Source organism: Girardinichthys multiradiatus, chromosome 4 (genome assembly GCF_021462225.1).
Source record: "Girardinichthys multiradiatus isolate DD_20200921_A chromosome 4, DD_fGirMul_XY1, whole genome shotgun sequence".
Lineage (NCBI taxonomy): Eukaryota > Metazoa > Chordata > Actinopteri > Cyprinodontiformes > Goodeidae > Girardinichthys > Girardinichthys multiradiatus.
Genome location: NC_061797.1, coordinates 1,972,269 through 1,994,377, shown reverse-complemented (window position 1 = coordinate 1,994,377; position 22,109 = coordinate 1,972,269). Strand labels below are relative to the sequence as shown.

At 40.9% G+C, this 22,109-nt stretch overlaps 1 protein-coding gene across 2 annotated transcripts in view; it reads left to right on the top strand.

Annotated features, from left to right (window-relative positions):
- The window catches only part of fah (fumarylacetoacetate hydrolase (fumarylacetoacetase)), an 81,522-nt gene that overhangs the window by 26,675 nt on the left and 32,738 nt on the right, over positions 1-22,109 (top strand). For both annotated transcript variants that reach the window (XM_047364150.1, XM_047364149.1), the window contains exon 9: positions 18,403-18,533. In XM_047364150.1, coding sequence (XP_047220106.1) covers positions 18,403-18,533 — 131 coding nt within the window. The remainder of the gene's footprint in view (positions 1-18,402; positions 18,534-22,109) is intronic.

Genomic DNA, 22,109 nt, shown 5'->3' with positions numbered 1-22,109 from the left:
ACAATTTTTTCTTCCTGTCACACACAAATATGCACACTCACACACACACACAAATATTTCATAATGTAACCTTATACCTGACCCATTACCCTCTCTTACCCCCAGCACCTTCTTAATTTTCTGTCTTTTTCTCTGCTATATTTCTGTTTCTGGACTTCATCAGGCAACCCCAAACTCTATGTATGATTTCACTTGGGTCTATTTGTTCCTTTGGTGACATGCGCTGTCCAATTTAAGTTACACTCGCACAAAAAAGGGACACACTAAGGTTTGTCACATTGAATGTACATGGAGCCAGCACCAGAGAGAATAAGTGCTGGCTGCTGAAAGAGTTTTAACCAGCTTAAACGACTACAGGCAGACATTAACTTTTTTCAAGAGATTCGTAAATCTGCCACAGCTGCAAATGATCTTAAATCATAGTTTTCTGGAGGAGTAACAATTTTAATTCACAAAAATGTTAACTTCAGTATTGGACACACTTACAGATCCAGAGGGTAGATTATTATAAATCTACCCTCTGGATCTGTAACTGTGTCTGTATCTGTAAAATACATAGCAAAATGCTGATGGCCACCCATTCTTCTATTCTTTTTTTTCTGCACTATGCGAACACTTAAATTGCTCACTTTTTCTTGGGGGCAACCTCAACTTTGGTGTAAATAAAGAAATAGACAGGTTGAGTAAAACAGGGACTCAGCGGAGTTGGCAATCAAATAAAGTTAAATTGTACATGAGACTTTGTGATGCAAGGTGATCTCTTCACCCTAATCACAAAGAATATACTTTCTTCTCACATGTCCATCACACTTACTCTCATCTGGATTATTTCTTACACAGCAGTTTATTGTTGACTGACATCTCAGACACTAAGATACACTCTATAGCTGTCAGCGATCATTCAATTCAGTTTTATTTATATAGCGCCAATTCACAACACATGTCGTCTCAAGGAAATTTACAAAGTCATTTTCATCAAATTATACAGATTTCAAGTCAGGTACATACCAATTAATCCTAACTATCAAACAGTGCAGTCGGATTTAGTTTATTATTCAAATTGGTTAAAAGTTTTTCTGTCTAAGGAAAACCAGCACATTGCATTGAGTCAGTGATTTGAAGCATTCACTCCTCCTGGATGAGCATATAGCGACAGTTGCTTGCACTGACTTTGCAGCAATCCCTCATACTGAGCCTGCATGTAGAGACAGTGGACAGGAAAAACTCCCTTTTAACAGGAAAAAATCTCCAGCAGAAGGAGGCTAGGTGTGAGCAGCCATCTGCCACGACCGACTGGCGGTTTGAAAGAACAGAGCAGAGACAAAAGAAAAACAGAAGCACTAATCCAGTAGTACTTTCTATGGGAAAGAAAAGTGAAACATTAATGGTTATAGCTCCTTTAGAGGCTTCATCAAGGAGAGAAAGACAGCTAAGCAGATGAACTCTTAGCCAGCTTTCAAATCAAGAGTATGAAAGAGATCAGTTAGTCACAGTAGAAGCTCAGCCAGTAGCTATGTGTAGGAGAGACAGGATAAAACACTGAAAGACAGGGCCATGTGTATCATTTGTAGAAGGTGAACATTACGTTTTTGGCAGCAGCAGCTTGTCTGATGTCCCCCGCCAGGAAGATGCCACAGCTAATCATAGAGATGTAGTCATCCAAGTTTTTATGTCTTCAAGACATGTCTGTTGTCTAACTGGTTGGGCTCATCAGGATTTATGGATAAATAAGACTGAGTATCATCAGAATAACAGTGAAAATGTATTCTATGCTGCCTGATAATTTTACCTATTGAAAGCATATATATAGTGAAGAGAACTGGCCCAAGTACTGAACCCTGTGGTACTTCACAATTAACCCTGGAGTTTGAAGATGATTTGTCATTTACATGAACACACTGGAATCAATTACACAAATAAGATTTAATCCAGCCTAGTGCTGTTCCCCTGATCCCTACAGCATATTCCAGCCTTTCTAAGAGAATACTGTGATCGACTGTATCAAATGCAGCACTGAGATCTAACAGAACAAGTACAGACACAAGTCCCTTATCTAAAGCCAAAAGAATATCCTTAGTGACTTTCACTAGTGCTGTTTCCGTGCTATGATGAGCCCTGACACCTGACTGAAACAGATCATTATTGTGTAAATGCTCACACACTTGATTATCAACTATTTTGTCAAGAATTTTATATAAGAACAGAAGACTGGATATACGTCTGTAGTTTATGAAGTCATCTTGATCAAGCAAAGGTTTCTTAAGTAAAGGTTTAATTACAGCTACCTCAAAAGCTTGTGGTGTATATCCATTTACTAAGAATAGATTAATCAAATCTAGAATTTGGCTGGTAATCAAAGGGAACACTTGTTAAAACCAGGCAATGACCCTGTCTCTCTATCGTCCCATATCCCTTATCAACACTGATCTTAAAATAACCTGTTAAGCCCTCACAAAAAGATTAGATAAGGTAACTTCTCTGGGCCTGGTTTTATAAAAGAGAGGCATTAATCCACAAATTCACACAGGTTACTTAATGTAATGGACTATTCCTACAGTAAAAACATTGAGACTAATACAGTCTATTGTCTCCAGATACAGAAAAAGCATTTGATACAGTTAACTGGAAATTCTTGTTTGCAACCTTAAGTAAATGTGGTTCTGAAAACTCTTCAATAAACAGGTTAAACATATTATAGTTTGTTTATTGTTTGTGTATTGTTTATTGTGGATCCCATTAGCTACTGCTTAACACTAGTGCTATTCTTCCTGGGATCCATACCAATATTTATACAAGAGAACAAAAGAAAATTACACCAATGGCATAAATGAATAATAAATAAATAAATAAATAAATAATGATTAAAATAAAATAAAAATACAGCATGCTACATTAGTCCTTCTAAACCTTCCAATACCACAATACCAAGTAAACTCGAAATCAATAAATCTCACTATCATCACTGTATCAATATACAACCGTATAATACAACACTATTTTCATTACATATTTACACGTACATTGGCACTCATATATCATAGTCACACATATACACTGCTCACAAAGATAAATGTTGGTGGTGCTTTCACACTCGTGGTAGCATGAGACGGACTCTACAACCTACACAAGTGGCTCAGGTAGTGCAGCTCATCCAGGATGGCACAACAATGCGAGCTGTGGCAAGAAGGCTTGCTGTGTCTGTCAACGTAGTGTCTAGATCCTGGAGGCGCTACCAGGAGACAGCCCAGTACACCAGGAGACGTGGAGGAGGCCGTAGGAGGGAAACAACCCAGCAGAAGTACCGCTACCTCCGCCTTTGTGCAAGGAGGAATTGGAGGAGCACTGCTAGAGCCCTGCAAAATGACCTCCAGCAGGCCACACATGTCCATGTGTCTGCACAAATGGTTAGAAACCGACTCCATGAGGATGGTATGAGGGCCCGACGTCCACAAATGGGGGTTGTGCTCACACCCCAACACCATGCAGGACGCTTGGCATTTGCCAGAGAACACCAGGATTGGCAAATTCGCCACTGGCACCCTGTGCTCTTCACAGATGAAAGCAGGTTCACACTGAGCACATGTGACAGACGTGACAGAGACTGGAGACACCATGGAGAGTGATCTGCTGCCTGCAACATCCTTCAGCGTGACCGGTTTGGCAGTGGGTCAGTAATGGTGTTGGGTGGCATTTCTTTGGAGGGCCGTATGGCCACTTGTGAGACTATATGTTGGCCCTGGGTTCCTCCTAATGCAGGACAATGCTAGACCTCATGTGGCTGGAGTGTGTCAGCAGTTCCTGCAAGATGAAGACATTGAAGCTATGGACTGGCCCGCCCGTTCCCCAGACCTGAATACGATTGAGCACATCTGGGACATCATGTCTCGCTCCATCCACCAACGTCATGTTGCACCACAGACTGTCTAGGAGTTGGCGGATGCTTTAGTCCAGGTCTGGGAACAGATCCCTCAGGAGACCATCCACCGTCTCATCAGGAGCATGCCCAGGCGTTGTAGGGAGGTCATACAGGCACCTGGAGGCCACACACAATACTGAGCCTCATTTTGACTTGTTTCAAGGACATTATATCAAAGTTGGATCAGCCTATAGTGTGTTTTTCCACTTTAATTTTGTGTGTGACTCCAAATCCAGGCCTCCATTGGTTAATAAATTTGATTTCCATTGATGATTTTTGTGTGATTTTGTTGTCAGCGCATACAGCTTTGTACAGAACAAAGTATTCAATGAGAATATTTCATTCATTCAGATCTAGGATGTGTTATTTGAGTGTTCCCTTTATTTTTTTGGGCAGTGCATATTTATTCCTATGCATAAACACATAGAATGCACGCAAACTTGCATACTCATACATACACATATAAACAATGATAGTTTCTTTCATACATGATTCAAATATATATTGCTTTAATAATACTTTAAACAGAACTTTATTGCTTGTTTGTGAAATTTCCACTGATACATTCCTCAGTAAAAACAGTCTGTTTAATGGCCTTAGTTTTTACTATGGGCAATGTGAAAATATCAAGACTAGCATGTCTTTTAAGGTAATTATGTTTACTTGCACTGAATTCTAAATTCCTATAAATGATAAATGGTAACTTTCTTAATATGATATTTCTGATAATTAAAGTAATGAATACAATAACTTATCTGTAACAAACAACCAATTTAATTGTCTATGCATGAATTTAACATGAGTTCTATAATTACATCTCAAGGGAATACGAGCTGCTCGGTTTTGTAACATTTGTTGTTTCTGTAATATTTCTGTTGTTGTACTGGACCAGATTACGGTGCAATAGTCTAAATTTGACAGAATCAGTGACTGCGTAACTTGTCTCATTGCTTGTGGGGTCAGAAAACTGGCAGTCCTTTTAATTGTAGAAATGACAACCCCCATTTTTGCTGTGATATTATCCACATGCTTTCCCCATGTTAATTTATGATCAATAATAATTCGTCAACATCTTATACTTGATTAATTGGTATGTTATTCATTTTTAAATTCAAAATTGGATTTTGTCTGATAGAATAAAACCAAGTTGGAACCAAGTACTCTACTCCTGGTTTTTGTAATATTTAAAACCAGGTGATTTTGTTCTACTCATTGGGCTACAAATTAATATTCCCTTTTTATAGTCCAACTGAGTTAATCAATTGCAAATTCAGATGAATATATAGTTGAGTCATCTGCATACATCATAATTTTGCCCTATTTAATATTGATGGTAAATCATTAGCAAAAATACTGTATAATAATGGAAGGCAACTTCACGGAGGTACTCCACTTGTTAAGTTTCTAGCATCAGAATAAAGACCATTAAAAAAATACTGTTTGTATTCTATTTGTCAGATAACTTTCAATCCAGGGAAGGGCAGAGGGTTCAAATCCATAATATTCTACTTTTTTCAAGAATAATTTATGATTGCTAATATCAAATGCAGCAGAAAAATCTAACATAACTGCCCCAATTATTTTATTATCTTCCATTTCTCTAAACCAATCATCAGTCATGAAAATAATAGATGTAGCTGTGAAGTGCCCTTTTCTGTAAGCATGTTGGTAATCTGTAAGTAGATTATTTGAGTACAGATAATATTGAATTTGGTCATAAACTATATTTTCCATTATTTTACTTAACAGAGGGAGTAAGCTGATTGGACAACTGCTTGAACCAGAGAATGGTAGTTTCTAGTTTTTTGGCAATGGTACAATTTTAGCACTTTTCCATTTTTGTGGACATGCAAAGCAGATTAGACTTTGATTGATAATATGACAAACAGCAGGGGCAATTAGTTGAGATTATCAATGCCAGGTGGCTTAATTTTACAAAGTAAAATTTTATTTTGAATCTGCTTTATATCTATACTTTTCATTTTAAATTTACAGTTTTTATTTTTCATGATCATATTTTCTATTGTTAAATGTGATATATTATCTACATTAGGCATTGTTTTTCTTATTCTATCAACTTTGTCAATAAAATAAAGATTTAGATATTTAGCTATATCTTTCGGTTTGGTCATGAATTTTCAGAGTGCACTTGACGTTCTTTCATAGCAACTCTTTTATAGTATTCCACATTCTCTTTTGGTCGTTTTTACTAGCATTTATTTTATTTTCATATTTTCTCTTTTTATTTCTATTTAATCGTGTGACAAAATTTCTAAGTTTACAATATCATTTCCAGTCAGATTGATTACCAGTCATAATTGCATCTTAGAGAGATTAAATAATATGTGAAACAAAGAAATCAAGCAGTCTAACCATGGCATGCTAGTGTTTTTGATCACAAACCTCTGTACTGGGGCATGTTTGTTTACCACAGACATAAAAATTTCATCAAAGGCCTGAAGAGCATCATCAGGATTAGTTTTAGAAAAAAACTGAAGCCCAAGAAATATTTCTAACATCTCCAATAAATCTATATTGATTTCATATCTTATATAATCTTTAATAAATTATTTTATGTTCTAGTTTTACAACTTTTGCAGTCCTTACAGTAATAATTAAATTATTTATTAATTATTATTATTAGCTGAAATATAAAACATGTATGCTTTAAAAGCCTCAATGTCAGCACCTCTCTGTTAGCATGGTGGGAGTATCTTTAAATGACAGGGTTCAACCCCCCCAAATTACTGTCTAAAATACACAGGACACTGTGTATTTTCTAAAATAGATGAATCAATATCCTTTCCTGTTATGAAATGGGAGACAGATTTTCAATCAACTTTGATTAAAACTTCTGGTCTCGGATATCTTCCAGAACTTTTAAAATGACTAGTGTTGAGGTAAAATAATGCTATCACTGATATCCTTGCGACCTCAACCTCTCCCAGTCCGGATGTCGTGAGAAGGAACAGATGAAGAGTAGGAAATTAAGATTAACACAAGTTTAATTTGAAAGATAATAAGTCCAATGATTTCTAATGCAAAATGAATACATACAGAATAACACAAAGGAAGAATATTACAATAAGGCCTTACGGGGAGATCGCAGGTTTTCAGCAAAGCATGGCTGTCTTTACCCAGATGTCTCTCTCATCACAGCTGCAAGAAAATTTTTATACCATCTAGTTCAAAGCTTACAGACTGTGCCTTCCCCTTTTGCCGTCTGATGTTGTAAATCAGCCAAGCTCCCTTGTGGTATCTATACAATGCCCAAAGGTTGACCTTAATTGCTTTATTGTCCCTACAGCCAGCTTTTACTGCTTGCAGCTGTTGAGAACTTTCTAACCTCTGTTTCACCCTTGTGCCATCCTGACTCCTGCTGTGATCTGTGATCTCTCCTCAAGGCTCACCCATGTTAAATCTCAGTTTAATGTTCTCACATGCAAACTAAACTAATAGCATGAAAGTACATGATTTTAATTCTCAACAATTCCCCCTTTTGACCTCTGTAAAAGAGGTCGATATTCAAAAATGTAGGAATTATAGTAACAAATGCACACCAAAAGATTAGTACTCTACAAAGTGACAAAGGAAAACCATGAATTACAACTGGGCCATTAATTCCCAACCTTCAGCAACAACATTTTGCATCATATTATATGGAGGTGGCTGATGAGTGAGTGCCCCTTTTTCAATAGTTGACGTTATGAGTCATACTGTAAGGGAGCGAATACATGGCACACAAAAGCATCCACATGTTACTAGAATACCAACAAATACAGACAATGAAATCAGCAATGAGATGATTATATTCTTCCACTTACCAAAGGTGTTGGTGAACCACGCTTCCAGTCCCCCGCCAATTCCCGAATATTCATGCATTTCTTTACTTAACATATGTAAACCTTCTAAAGCTCGAGTCACTGAACCATCGGGGGCAGTATTATTTTGGATAAACGTGCAGCACATGTCACCAAACATTGTACACACACACCCCTTTTCAGCCAACAACATGTCCAGAGAACTGTTCTGCCTATCCTTCAACAGCATCTCGTGTCAGATTTGCCAACCTTAAGACATTGTAATGTATGTAATTGATCCTGTCTACATTTTTATTTGGGGTTACAGGAAAAACTGCTGAAATTACCGGTAAATTTTCAAACCCCGCTGCCACTTGGTCAACTAATTTAAATTGTTCTGGAACACCACGTGGAATACCTATTGCATCAATATAAGTTAACAAGCTGTCCATAAGATCAAAGGATCTGGTCTTCCTCACCATTCCTCCATGTGGTGATTTCTCCCCCCACAGCAGTAAGGGAGCCACTAGCCGCACTATTGCACAGCTTCCTACTGCCCTAGGGGCAATTTGGGCTAATAAAACACTTCCACCACAATAGTAATATAAACCTTCTCTGGCCCAGTGCCCTACAGTGCCAGCTGGGTAAGTTTTGTTGCACCATGAGGGAGAGACAATTCCCAATTTTAACTGTGGTTCTTCAGTAACCTCTGTAAAATTGAAACAGGTATAATCATATCCCTCACTCTGAGGAGAAAAAGGGCCTACCAGTGAGCTATTACTAATAACCGGAAACACCTTTGCTAAGGTACGACATGCAGGGTTTTCTTTACCATGAGTTAACAGAATCATGCATTTAAATCCTAGTGGATCCGCGTTCTCATATATGGGGGCAGGTACAGTGACCTGAGTGGGTCTAGCAGCCGCACATGCTATACAATTGCTCATGGCCGACTCACGTGCTGTCTGAGCCATCCATGTCAACTACAAATTGGACTCTGTAAATCCCAGAGCCCCATAGATAACATCTTCCAGGGTTAAGGTGTTATAGTCTATCTGAACCACAGGGGTTTTCACTTCACCACCTTTGGCCATAACAGAAACAAGATTAATTCTTACAAGTCTACCCTGATCTCGTGCGAGCCATCCTGGCAAATCTACTCCTAAATACATATAAAATCCGGAACTCATATTTCCACATCTAAGAGTAGGTGGCCTTATTGTGATATTAGGGTTTTGGTAGGGGTTGCTCTGTATTCTTCCAATGCTGAGTAATATTGGATTAATACCTCAATTTACCCTTTGCTTGTCCTCTAGCCAAGGTCACCAAATGCTGAAATGTTTCTGCATATGGATTATCTGACAGTATTCGTCCCTGTTTAGTGTCCCAAAAAACAAAACCCTGGGCTGGCATGCCGATGTTCTCCATACCATCCACCGCACCTTTCTGATAGATACTCAGATACACATTATATTTAGTCCAGGCTAGCTCACTGCCCTCACATGTAAACACAGAGCAGAGATCAAACTGAAACGTGGTGTCCGAGCCAATTACATAATCTAGTTCAATACCTCCATGTCTTTTAATGCATGTGTCCGATATTTCAGTCATTTTCCGGAGTAGATGACGACGGCTGCGGGAATTGGGACTGGAGGCGTGCTCACCACTCTGGAAAACATCACATTTCAAGAATACAATTATTCCTAGTGTCATTATTAAACCTCCCCCACATTTCCATTTACAACTAACATCCCAACCATGCATCACCATTTTCATTCTTTATATAAAATCAATCTCACTTAACCCAGGAGCTTATAACCTTCACACACTGTGGGATTTACCCAAGAATGTTGATTCAAAGTCATACATCCAGTACAGAAAACAACAATAGCATAACCAATGCTCCAAAGATTAATTGATAGAAAAAGAAAAATACCACATTCAATGATCACATAATCAAAATCTAGAGTCACATATCTTCCGATTCCCAGTCCTGAATTTATCTGTTGATTAGTTGAATCGAATGACTCCTTGTAGTGGATAAATCCTCTTGAAAACCAAAAGAAAAAGTCTCTGGAGTGGATAAATCCTCTTCTTTCAATCTTGAAAACTAAAAGAAAAGTCTCTGGAGTGGATAAGTCCTTTTCAGCCCGGTGCGATCACACCGGTCAGCCTCCAGGGGATTTATTATGCCCCTTTATGACACCTCTGGTACCTGTGACTTTGTAGGCTCCTCAGCTGGTGCACGCTGGCTCCAATGATACCAGATTTCTCCTTTTCCTCTCAGACAAACCGTATGAGATGTTCTTTCCAGGACTTGGAACGGGCCTGTGAATCTGGGTTCCTGCCACTTCCGCTTGATGACCCTAAGCCAGACCCAGTTGACTGCTGGTACCACAGGGGAGCCTCTTGTTCTCTCAGGTCCTCTGGAGAATTCTGCCACTAGGGTCTGCAACTCATTAAAGAACGTGTTAGAAGATAATTGTGCTGATTCACCTGTTTGTCCTGATATCTACTGTGCTGGTCCCGGGAAGACTCTCCCAGTCTGTAGTTCATATGGGGTGTAACCTGACATCCTGACAGACATTAAAGCAACTGGCAAAGCATCCACCCAATTTAATTTGGTCTGTGCACAGAATTTAGCCAATTTTGTTTTCAATGGTTGGTTCATTCTTTCAACCTTGCCCTGTGATTGAGGATGATATACTGTACCGAAAGCATGTTTCAGTCCCAACATTTGCTCCACCTGTTGCAGATCTTTGCTCCTGAAATGAGTTCCATTATCAGATCTTATCTTTTCCGGGAAGCCATGTCTGGGAAGGTAATGATTAATTAAACATTTTACCACAGACTTACTGTCTTCCTTTCTTGTGGGCCATGCCTCAGGCCATCCTGAATATCCATCCACACAAACCAACATGTATCTATATCCTCTTGCTGTGGATACCATGTCTGTGTAGTCATTGATGATCTCCTTCCCAGGTTGGGTGTAGTTTTTAAACTTACCTGGAAAAGGATGCACAGTAGGTTTTGGATTAAATTGTCTCACCATATGTTTTAAATGTGGGTGCCACCATTGTTCCAGGTTGATAAGCATCTGTGGAATACCTACATGTGCCTGTCCGTGTGCCTCTTCCAAAATGTGTTCCCTAATGTTTGGTGGCATCACAATTTTACCTTCAGGTCCTCTCCACAGACCATCTTCTTCTTTTGCACCTTTTCTCTTCCACACAGTAGGTTCTTCAGGGGAGACCCCCTTTTGTTGTTGTTTAATTTTTTCCAAAGTTAGATGTTCAAAAGTTTCAGCTTCAACACTTACTAAATTGAAGCTGACTGTATAACCTGCCGCAGTTTTCGCTGCCAAATCTGCGGCGGCATTCCCCTTTGCAGTCATACTGTTTGAGAAATCATGACCTCTGCATTTGATTACAGCTACCCTTTTAAGCAACAACAAAGCTTCTGCCAAAAATCTCATTTCCTTTTCATGTTCGATTGGCTTCTGTGCTGCAGTCAAAAATCCACATTTCATCCATTGTTTCAAATCAACATGTACAGCTCCTGTTACATAAGCAGAATCAGTAAAGATATTTACATCCTGGCCTTCTGTCAGTCTCAAGGCTTCAATTACTGCCACCAGTTCAGCTCTTTGTGCTGACTGAGCTCCAGACAGTCTCTCTGCTTTTAACTGTGTGAATCCCTGTGGTGAATGCTCCATTATTGCATAAGCAGCTGTAAGGCCATTCATGTCATGATTAAAACAGCATCCATCAGTAAAAATGTTGCGGACACTGTTTCCAGCGAGTGGCTGTGATTCCAGATCTGGCCTGACTTTCTCCTCTTTCATAACCAGGGCCACACAGTCATGTGGTTCCCCCGTTCCCATTTGCTCAGCCATGTTTACCCCTTCATGTGTAAAAGTTAGATTTGGGGCCTGCAAAACCCTGCTAAGGCGCTGTTGTCATAATGTAGTTAGAGTGAAATTTTCTGAGTTTACATATGCGACCACACTGTGTGATGTTAATACAGTGAGTGGGTAGCCCATAATGTGCAGTTTTTTGAATAGCTTTCACAACGCCTGCTGCGTGACGGGTGCAAATAGGATGTCTCCTTTCTATGTTATCTAGCATGCAGCTAACATACTGAAGCACATGTCTGTGTCCCCCTTTTTTCTGAAACAACACGGCGTTCACGACAGTGTCTGTTACAGAAACATCCAAGTAGAAAGGCAGACAACACTCTGGGAGTGCCAATTGAGCAGCAGATGATAGCAGCTGTTTAAGTGTAATGTCCAGTTTAGTATTGCATTAAGGTTTCTTATCCCTTGCCGTTTCACCAAATATCTCAGTGGTGTTGTCAAACTGGTGTAATCAGGGATGTAATTTCTACTATAACCCGTCAAACCCAAAAATGACAACATGTATGGTTTAGAATGATGTAAAATGGCAGATTTGTGTGCAGACGACATACGGGTTCCTGATGCTGAAATAACCCGTCCTAGAAAATTAACCTGTTTCCTCACAAGCTGCATTTTGTTCCTGCTTACTTTAAAACCTTTCTCTGCAAGATGTAAAAGAATAGATTTAGTAGCTTCAAGACACGCATTTGCTGTTTTGGCTGCAATCAGTAAATCATCAACATACTAAATTAGGGTCACATCAGCCAGGAACATGCAGTCTTGGAGATGCTGTTTGAGAGCCTGATTAAAAATACCTGGGGATAAGGCAAACCCTTGAGGCAATCTGGTGTATCTCAGTTGTTGATTCTTATATGTAAGTGAAAAGACATCCCTACAGTGCTCAGCTAGAGGGATGCCGAAGAAAGCATTAGCAAGATCTATACATGTGAACCAACACTGTGAGGGGTCCAGGGATGCCAATGCAACATGCGGATTTGGAACAGTTACTGTTGGTGTTTTCAGGATTTTGTTAATGGATCTTAAATCATGAGCCATTCTGTATTTACCAGTACCTTTCTTCTCTATCGGCAGAATGGGTGTGTTCCAGGCGGACTGGCAGGGTTCTAACACGCCTGCTTTTAACAGCCCCTCAATGGTGTCCGCAATTCCTGCCTCTGCAGCAGGGGAATGTGGGTACTCGTTTTTGCCCGTTGGGGGAGACATCCTGCAACTTAAATTCCACAGGGGCACTGTTCACACATCCAACATCAGTGGGTCCCTGAGCCCATAGATGTGATGGACAACTGGATAAAAGAGCCTCCGCCAGAGGGTGATCAGTTAATTCTCTGCCATGTTCTCTAGATAGCTGCCGATGTTCCAGCACGGCAGAGTCAGAGGCAATTACTGCAATACAATAAGTATTAGTGGAGGGAGAAAAAGAAAGGGCTGGGACAGCAGTAGGTTGCCAATCAGTGGCTGCAAGGGAACGTTTTACAACTCCTCCCAATTCTTTGGCCTGATGACTTGGATGCAAAGCTAGAGATATGTGAGGTACAGCTTCATCAGACAATTCATACCATATCTTTTGTTCAGGCTGAAATTCAACAGCAGCAGCAACCCCTTCAGGTGCAACATAAATGTTTTTAGATGAAATTGTCCATATTTTCCCTTCTAGATATTCCTCAAACTGCTCCAGATACCAATCTGTTTGATTTCTGTCATAATACAAAGTCACATGTAGTGTGTAATGCACACTAATAATAATCACATGTAATGCAGGCGTCGGGCCGTAAGGAGCAAGGGCCTGAATCCAGGGCTTCCAGAGGAGGAAACTGGAAATCACCCCTGCACTAGATGGGGTTTCAGGCTCAATGTGGCCCCAATATATGTCCACACAAGGCTCCTCTACAGACCGCAGTAAATACTGATGTGCTTCAGTGCCATCCGCAGCATGCAGTGTGGTACCATCTGGGAAAGTCACAACCAAACCATCCATAGAACATAGTATTGTTGCTCCCAATGCAATCAAAATGTCTCTGCCGAGTAGATTCAATGGTGTGTCAGGCGAAACAACAAATGAATGCAAGAGTTTTTGTTTTCCAACCATGGTGTGAAGAGGTGTAGACACAGGCAGAGTCTGTTTAACCCCAGAGAATCCCATCAGTGAAATACAAGCCTCAGACACTTTACCAGATGAGGGAGGAATATTCAAAGTGGAAAAAGTGGCTCCAGTATCCACAAGAAATGGCAATAGTTGTCCCTCAATTTCCACTGGAACAATGGGTTCTGCTGTTTTCCTATTATCTGAAACTCTCTGTGGGGTGTGTCACTGCTGTCCACATCCCTGCACAGGATATTGACAGCCTTGTGGAGGTATGAATGCTGCATTTGGAGGTTGTGCAGGAAAATGCCCCTGCTGTCCTGGGGGTTGATGCGAAGGCGGAGGAGCTCCTTCTGGGCGTGGGCAGTTGTGGGCCCAATGATCCATTTGCCCACAGACTAGGCAGGAGGAGGAACCAGCCCCTCCCCGTCCAGCCCTTCCTCCGGCCCTATTTCCAAACAGCCCACCCCTGGCCCGCCCACGGGGACCATATGAGTATGACTCCCACTGAATGGGTGGAGGCAGTTGATATACAATGGTGGGGGCCGTGGGTATCTGGGGAGATTTTATCTCCCCCTGAGACCCTGCAGGTATAACAGGAGCTATTAGTCCACCACATGTTTCACGGCCTCGGTTGTGATCATTATTTTATCAGGTTTTTTCTTACTATTCATCTGCTGTCGTACTGCTGTTCAGTGGGCAGTTTTAAGTTGTTTGTCTAATGCTTCAGCCTGTTTCTGTTCGTCCTCCATTTGTTCCTTTTTGTCCTCCAAATATTCCTGCATGTGATGCAACAAGTTCCTCTCCCATCTAGCATGACCACACCTTTTCAAATCTGGATTTCCCTGCATTATTTTCCTGACTTCTTCCGGTATGCCATCCATCACAGTTTGTCTAAAGTAGTGAACTCCATCCTTGGAAGGATGAGTCCCTGTCTGTCTAATCCATGTTTCCACTGCCTCATCCAGGAACAATGTAGTGCGTCTCCCAGTAGTCCAGCCACAGCATAATAAGGTGTAGCATCGGACTGCTGAGAAGTGCGGGCCACATTTTCAATAATTTGGAGATTACTGAGTGTAGTACTGCGTCCCAAGATTTGTCTAAAATCCCCTAATGCTTAAGTTACTCCGACTGACAATCTATCTAACTCATTCAGCCATGGTCTTGCACCGTCAGATAAGTCAGGCAACTTGTCCACCAGAAGTTGGACATCTCCCAGGGCAAACAGTTTGTATTTATATCTGCCCTACCCCTGCCCTGCATCAATCAGGGGATAACTGCCTACGCTGCGACTACGCAAAGAGTAACGGGGTGATAGTTGGTATTGTACTTCATCTACACTTTCCTCCTCAAACCCATCATTGAATTTTATCTCCTCCTGTTGTTTTGGCTTACTGTTTGCTCTGCTCAGTATCTGTTCTGCACCCTTTAATGCTTCAGTCAGTTCGTCCTGTAACAGCCTTGATGCCTCCAAACAGCACTGGGCTTCTAATCGCATTCCTTCTACCTGCTCTGTGGTTTTTCTAATATTTGCCTCTTCAGGGGTCTCTTGTAATTCCCCTTTTAGCTGAGCATTAACATGAACAATACACGGTACTTTGGTGCTGGTCGACAAATCCCTATCATGCTCTCCTGCAGAGTGATGTATTCCTGTGAGCCCTTCACACTCCTCTTGTGATTCTCTCGGTGATCTAAATGGCGGTGAAGATGGATTTTCCTCATACGCAGTGGAGTTAATTGCAGTAGGACGCCTGGCATCTTCTACTGACCACTGAAAATGTCCTCCTTCGATATTCAATAAGGGGTAAAGAGAGTTCGTCATGCCAGTATCAGAAGATGGATTAGTGGGGTTAATGTATGGAGGTGGAGGCGGCCCCTTTACGGTGTTTGTTGCCTCCGTTTTTTCTTCATTTCTCATCAGTGTCTGTGTTTAGTCCCTTGCCACGCGAGCAAAAGCTGCATTAAATACTTCTGCTTTTCCTCCGCTTTATCCGCCTCTCTTGCATATTTTCCTCGATGCAAAACACCCACTCTATCCTTTTCTGTGTCTGCTTGATCCCTCTGTTGCACCAGTATCTGAACACTAGCAACCTCAGTTTACAATTACAACAATATAAAATCCTTCATAGAGTACACTATACAGGTCAATGGATGTTCAGGATGTGTTTTGGACCGTCTAATACTTGCTTACAGTGTACAAGCAATACAGCTGACAATAATAATCTACCTTCCCCCTCAGTTTGCTTGTTGGGCAACTTAGATGATGTTACCATGGAAACAAATTCAGTTCATATGGTTTTCACTGCCTAATGTATCGCTAAGAATGCTATCCACATGAATTGGAAAAATAAAAATATACTTAGTATTAACCAATATAGAGACATGTTGTTGGATTACATAAGTCTGGAAATAGCCTCTGCCTCCACATCAGGTAATTCTCTCTGGGCTCCTTTGATTGGTTCTATCACCTAGTGGGGGTGGGGAACCTGGGGCATCGTTGTTGCTTATATGGGGGGTGTCTGGGTTTGGGGCATCTGGGGTGTCCCTGGGTTGGGGTCTCTGGGGGGTTCGGTGCCGGGGTCTGTGGTGGGGCTTTGGAAGCCCTCGGAAGTGAAATCTGGTGGCTGCATGCAATGCTTTGGGGTGTATGTGCCGGCTGACATAGGTTACTGGCCTGGTGGCCATGCTGCTCCTGTGTAGGGTGGTGTGGGTTCGGGGTTCCCGAGTGACTTGCAACATTCACTCCTCCTGGATGAGCCTGTAGCAACAGTGGGCAGTCGCATGCATTGACTTTGCAGCAATTCCTCATATTGAGCATGCATGTAGCGACAGTGGAAAGGAAAACTCCCTTTTAACAGGAATAAACTTCCATCACAACCAGGCTCAGTGTGAGCGGCCATCTGCCCCTGACTGACTGGGGCTTTGAGAGAACAGAGCAGAGACACAAAATCCAGCTGACTTTCTATGGGAAGGAAAAGTAAAACATTAATGGTTGTAGTTCCTTTAGTGGCTTTATCTAGGAGAGAAGGATAGCTAAGCAAACTCTGAGCAAGTTTAATAGGATATAGAGGAGTCTAGAGGATGAAAGAGAGCACATACAGTTGGAGTTAGTAATAGAAAAAACAGAGAACATAAAGTTTAAAGCTGAAATAATAGCAAATAACACAAAATTAGAGAGTAGTATAAGAATGTAGCAGAGAGTGAAAGTGCTAATTATGTCCTCCAAAAGCATAAGCCTGTAGCACGCTCTCCAATCTCTGGTGCTGAGGTCACTGAGGTGATTAAAAAGCTCCTCGGTGGTAAGGCCCTGGGGGTGGATGAGATTCACCTGGAGTTCCTTAAGGCTCTAGATGTTGTAGGGTTGTGTTGTAACGTGACTCTGCCGCATCGCGTGGACATCGGGGGGCAGTTCCACTGGATTGACAGACCGGGTTGGTGGTCCCCCTATTCAAAAAGGGGGACCATAGAGTGTGTTCCAACTATCTTAAGCCTCCCTGGTAAGGTCTATTCGGGGACTATGGCTATGTTCTAACCTCAGATTCAGGAAGAGCAGAGTGGTTTTCGTCTTGGCACTGGAACACTGGACCGGGTCTACACCCTCAGCAGGAGGGTGCATGGGAGTTCTCCCAACCAGTCTACATGTGCTTTGTGGACTTGGAGAAGGCATTCGACCATGTCCCTCAGGAAATCCTGTTGGGGGTACTCCGGGAGTGTGGGGTACCAGGCCCTTTGATACATGCTGTTAGGGGCCTGTATGACCGGTGTCAGAGCTTGGTCCGCATTGCTGGCAGTAAGTCAGACTTGTTTCCGGTTAGGGTTAGACTCCGCCAAGGTTGCCCTTTGTCATTGATTCTGTTTATAACTTTTATGGAATTTCTAGGCACAGCCAAGGTGTTGAGGGGATCCGTTTTAGTGGCCTTAGGATTGTGTGTCTGCTTTTTGCGGATGATGTGGCTTCATCAGCTCGCGATCTACAGCTCTCACCGGAGCAGTTCACAGTCCAGTGCGATGCGGCTTGGATGAGAATCAGTGCCACCGAGTCCAATGCCATGGTCTTGAGCCAGAAAAGGGTAGAGTGCCTTCTCCGAGTTGACGAGGAGGTCCTGCCTCAAGTGGAGGAGTTCAAGTATCTTGGGGTCTTGTTCACGAATGAGGGAAAAATGGAGTGGGAGATCGAAAGAACAAGATCACGGATACAAGTGGCTGAAATGAGTTTCCTCCGCAGGGCGTCTGGGCTCTCCCTTAGAGATAGGGTGAGAAGCATTTTGGATCAGCTTTTGTGGACATCCTGATAGTATAGAATTACAATAGTTCAGCCTTGAAGTAACAAATTCATGGACTGGTTTTTCAGCGTCACTGCTAGATAGGATATTTCTAATATCCAGCAATATTCTGGAGGTGAAAGAAGGAAATCATAGAAATCTGTTTAATATGGGATGTAAATGACATGTCCTGGTGAAAAATAACACCAAGGGTTTTTACTTAATTACCAGAGATTAATTTAATGCCGTCCACATTAATTGATTGACCAAGCAATTTCTTTTTCATTTTAGATTATTGCCTAAAATGTTGTATGCACATATCAGATTTTTTACCAAAATGAACAGTTTGTTCCTCTGGCAATACTTTCTTGTACCTAAAATACAGCTAATGACAAAGCTATATAAATGTGCTTTTTGTATATTTGCAGCAAGAGATATCCAGGCTTGGGAGTATGTTCCTCTTGGACCTTTTTTGGGGAAGAATTTTGGGACAACAATCTCACCCTGGGTTGTGCCAATGGAAGCACTTTTACCTTTTGCAGTGTCTAACCCCATACAGGTTAGTACAAATGTTGGAACTTCCCGACCAAATGTCATCTTATCACCCAAAGTTACACTCATATTCCTATATTCGAGACGTTATTCTCAAACATAGAAAGTGTCAATAATTTATAAGGATTTATTTAGAGCAAATAGTTACATTATCCTCTTAAGCCCACATGGGTTTAGAAGCAATTTCTACCTAAAGTACCTTTTTTTTCTCAATAAGCAGTGCAAAACACCATGAAAGTGCTTGTAAAATCCCAAGAAAATCGTTTTTTTCCAAATCCACAATGACAAGAACTGTACCACAGTGGGACTCAATCAGTTGAAGCATATTTGTTCCACAAATGTTTTAGTGGGAAGTGTGCCAGATGAAGCCATCACTTTGGCACTATTTAAATGTACCCAAAACTGTGCCAAATGTGTTTTACACCTCATACAAGGGAATCTTCACCGTCTGTGAAACTTGAGAAAGCACTTGAGAAAGTGGAGAGGTTTTGACAGTGAAACAACATCCTATCTTCACACAAAGATATGGAGGCCAGTGATCTTAGCAATATCACCATACTTTCAGATGGGTTTTCAGAATGTGGTCTTGAGGAGCCGGGCGCCAGTTATATAAACAAAGTACAAAATGTCTCTCACATTGTCACCAAGTCCTCACTGGAGATATGAGCTACCCCTTTTCCCATAAGTGCTAAAACCTTTGTAACCCAGTAATATTTTATTATGACATTTCCCTCTTCTGACACAGGGTCCAACCCATGCTGCAATCTAGCTAAATGTTTGAAAAATGTTTCTAGTAACCAGGATCACATTACATAGTACCAAAGAAATAAATTCTGACATAACTATGTGCCACTGTGAATTTACCGAAAGCAACATAAAGAAAATCCAGTTGTTTTTTAACTGCAGTTCAGTTCCATTAACAAAACACAAACTTCAGTTGTTGAGCAGTTTATCAATGTCTCACTTAAAATAAATAAGTCACATATCATCCTGATTCTAACCCTAAAGATGAGTATTACATTAATGGAAATCAATTGTAATTTTGATGCAAAAACCAATGCAGAGCCAGGCAGTACTAACCACTGAGGGGCAGCCTATGGGCGGGCCCCACGGTTTCTTCATTCCAACCCATCTCAGTGTACCTTAAACTGCAAAACTGTTAACATGCACCTACCTCAGCAACAAGTTACTTTTCAACTCTCCTGAAAACTCACAGTTTTAATCAATCTGGGATTTGGAAACATTATTCTAAACATGGATTATTGTGTCATGCAACACATAAACAAACATTCATTCCAACAAAACAAAGACAAAACATCAAAGACAGACAAATGGCCAAATTTTAAGCTTCAAGAATTCAAATACATTTTTAACAATCTCTTTTCAAAATATGTTTTCTCAGCAATCTCTTAATGCAGTAATTGATCAGTTTTGTCATGACAATCATCAGGATCCTATTTAGGATGAGTGCACATAGTCCAAAGAGATCTCAAACAATTTAGAAGCACAGCAACAGTTTTCTCTTACATGAATCCAAATTTACTGATGCTGAAACCCTTTGCCAATTCTTTGTACTGTAACTCTATAATAACAATAGTTCTCTTTTTGTTTGGCTCAATTTGATCCCAGCTGTATTCAAGAGTTTCTCTGCTCAGTTTAAATGGAGAGGAGTATTTTAAGCCGGCGTTGACATTTTTATGATTCCAAACTAGATTTTGTTCCCACATAGTGTTTCAAAAGGAGGACAGACATAATTTTCTTTAAATTCAACCTTTTTAATTTTGAGAGTTGGGGAGAAAATTATTGCTAGAATCCCTGTTTCACAATCTAAATGCTGATAAATGTTCCAGTATTTTTATTTCTTAATCTGAAATTACCTTGTGTACCTTTGTACTTCTAGGCATTCTTTTAATCTTTAAACCCTAAGGAATCAAACAAGGAGACTGGAGTTTGAGCTGCCTGTCCTCTTTAGTGTTAAGAGGGCCTTTATTTCTTTTTTTCTGAAATAAAGGACTTTACTTGGCTCCAAAACAAAACTCTTCAGCCCCAATCTGTGTTCCCAAGAATAGAAATTTTGAGTATAATTGCATGTCAAAGCCATCAAAATGACTGGAACTCATCATTGGGATAGATTTACTTTTTAATAGGTAATATGTCTACCTTTAATTAGGGGGCCTATTGTAATTCGAATGTTTATTATTAGGCCGGAGCAGGAAGCCTGCAAGGGCCTATGGTAATTGTAAGGTTTTTTATTATTAGGCCCGAGCAGGAAGCCTGCAATCGTAAGGTTTCTTATTAGGCCCAAGCAGGAAGCCTGCAAGTTTAGGCCCGGGCAGGAAGCCTGCAAGTGCAAGGGCCTATTGTAATCGTAGTGTTTCTTATTATTAGGCTCAAGCAGGAAGGCATGCAAGGGCCTATTGGAATCGTAGGATTTCTTATCATTATTCCATTGTCTCTTTCCGGGGCAATTTGGGGACTTTGCCAAACCCCTAGATGCGCACGATTTTACCCAAAATTTTCCCCCGTGTGAAATTTTTGTTCTTTAATGTCGTTGTTGGTGGGCGTGGCCTAACCTCTTAACCATGCCCCCAAACGTGAGATAGGCCGAACCGTAAGTCGTAGAGATCTGAAATTTGGCACACAAGTAGATCTCCTCAAACCAAGAAAAAAAGTCTCTTGGGGGTATGCCCTAAAACACAAAGGAAGTCGACCATTTTGGGTCAAAGGCTAATGTTTGGCCATTTTTCTGTCGTGGAGGATCTTGGGTCGGACCAAAATGCAGACAAGAGCTCGGTAGCCACATCATAATTTATTCCTCAAGGCAAAAAACGTAACAAAAACACTGTAGGTACTAATGGCGAGGCATAGCATAGTCAAAACATAGTATACAAAGCGAAGCATAAACAAAACATAGACGTGGTAGGGAACGGGGTAATAACGGAAGGAACCAGCACTCAACAAAGACACAAAACCAACTGATATACTGTGAGAATAACAAAGGCAGATAATCAACGGAACTGAAAACAGGTGCGACAAGGAGGCAGGGACGCAGCAGGAACAGGTTAAACAAATACAAAGGCTGAGGAAGAGGGAAAGGACTAAATAAACAACAGAAAACACAAACTAAGTAAGAGAATAAATCAGAGGAGGAAATAAAGAACTAGAATAACTATGAACTGAAGTAAACAAAGAAACTAGAGGACAACATAGAAACAACAACCTAAGAAATAAACAAAGAGCCATAAGGAGAATCTAAATTACAGAATAAACCCTCACAAGAACCCACAAAGTCCAAAATGTCACTCCATGACATTTTCACTTTTACTCAGCTCGAACTTTAACAAACTCCTCCTAGGGATTATGAGCTATCGTCTTCATATTTGGTCAATATGCAGGTAAGGCATGGGGGATTAAAAGTTATCAAAATCGTGAGTTTTCGGCCATGTTTAGGGGCGTGGCCGGGTCCCAAAAATGCCGTTTACGCCCAAAGTGAAGAAATTGAACAACTTTCCCAAAGAAACATGAAGGAGGACCTTCGGGTTCCCAACGATCCTATGGGGTTATATGCTGACATCATCAAAGC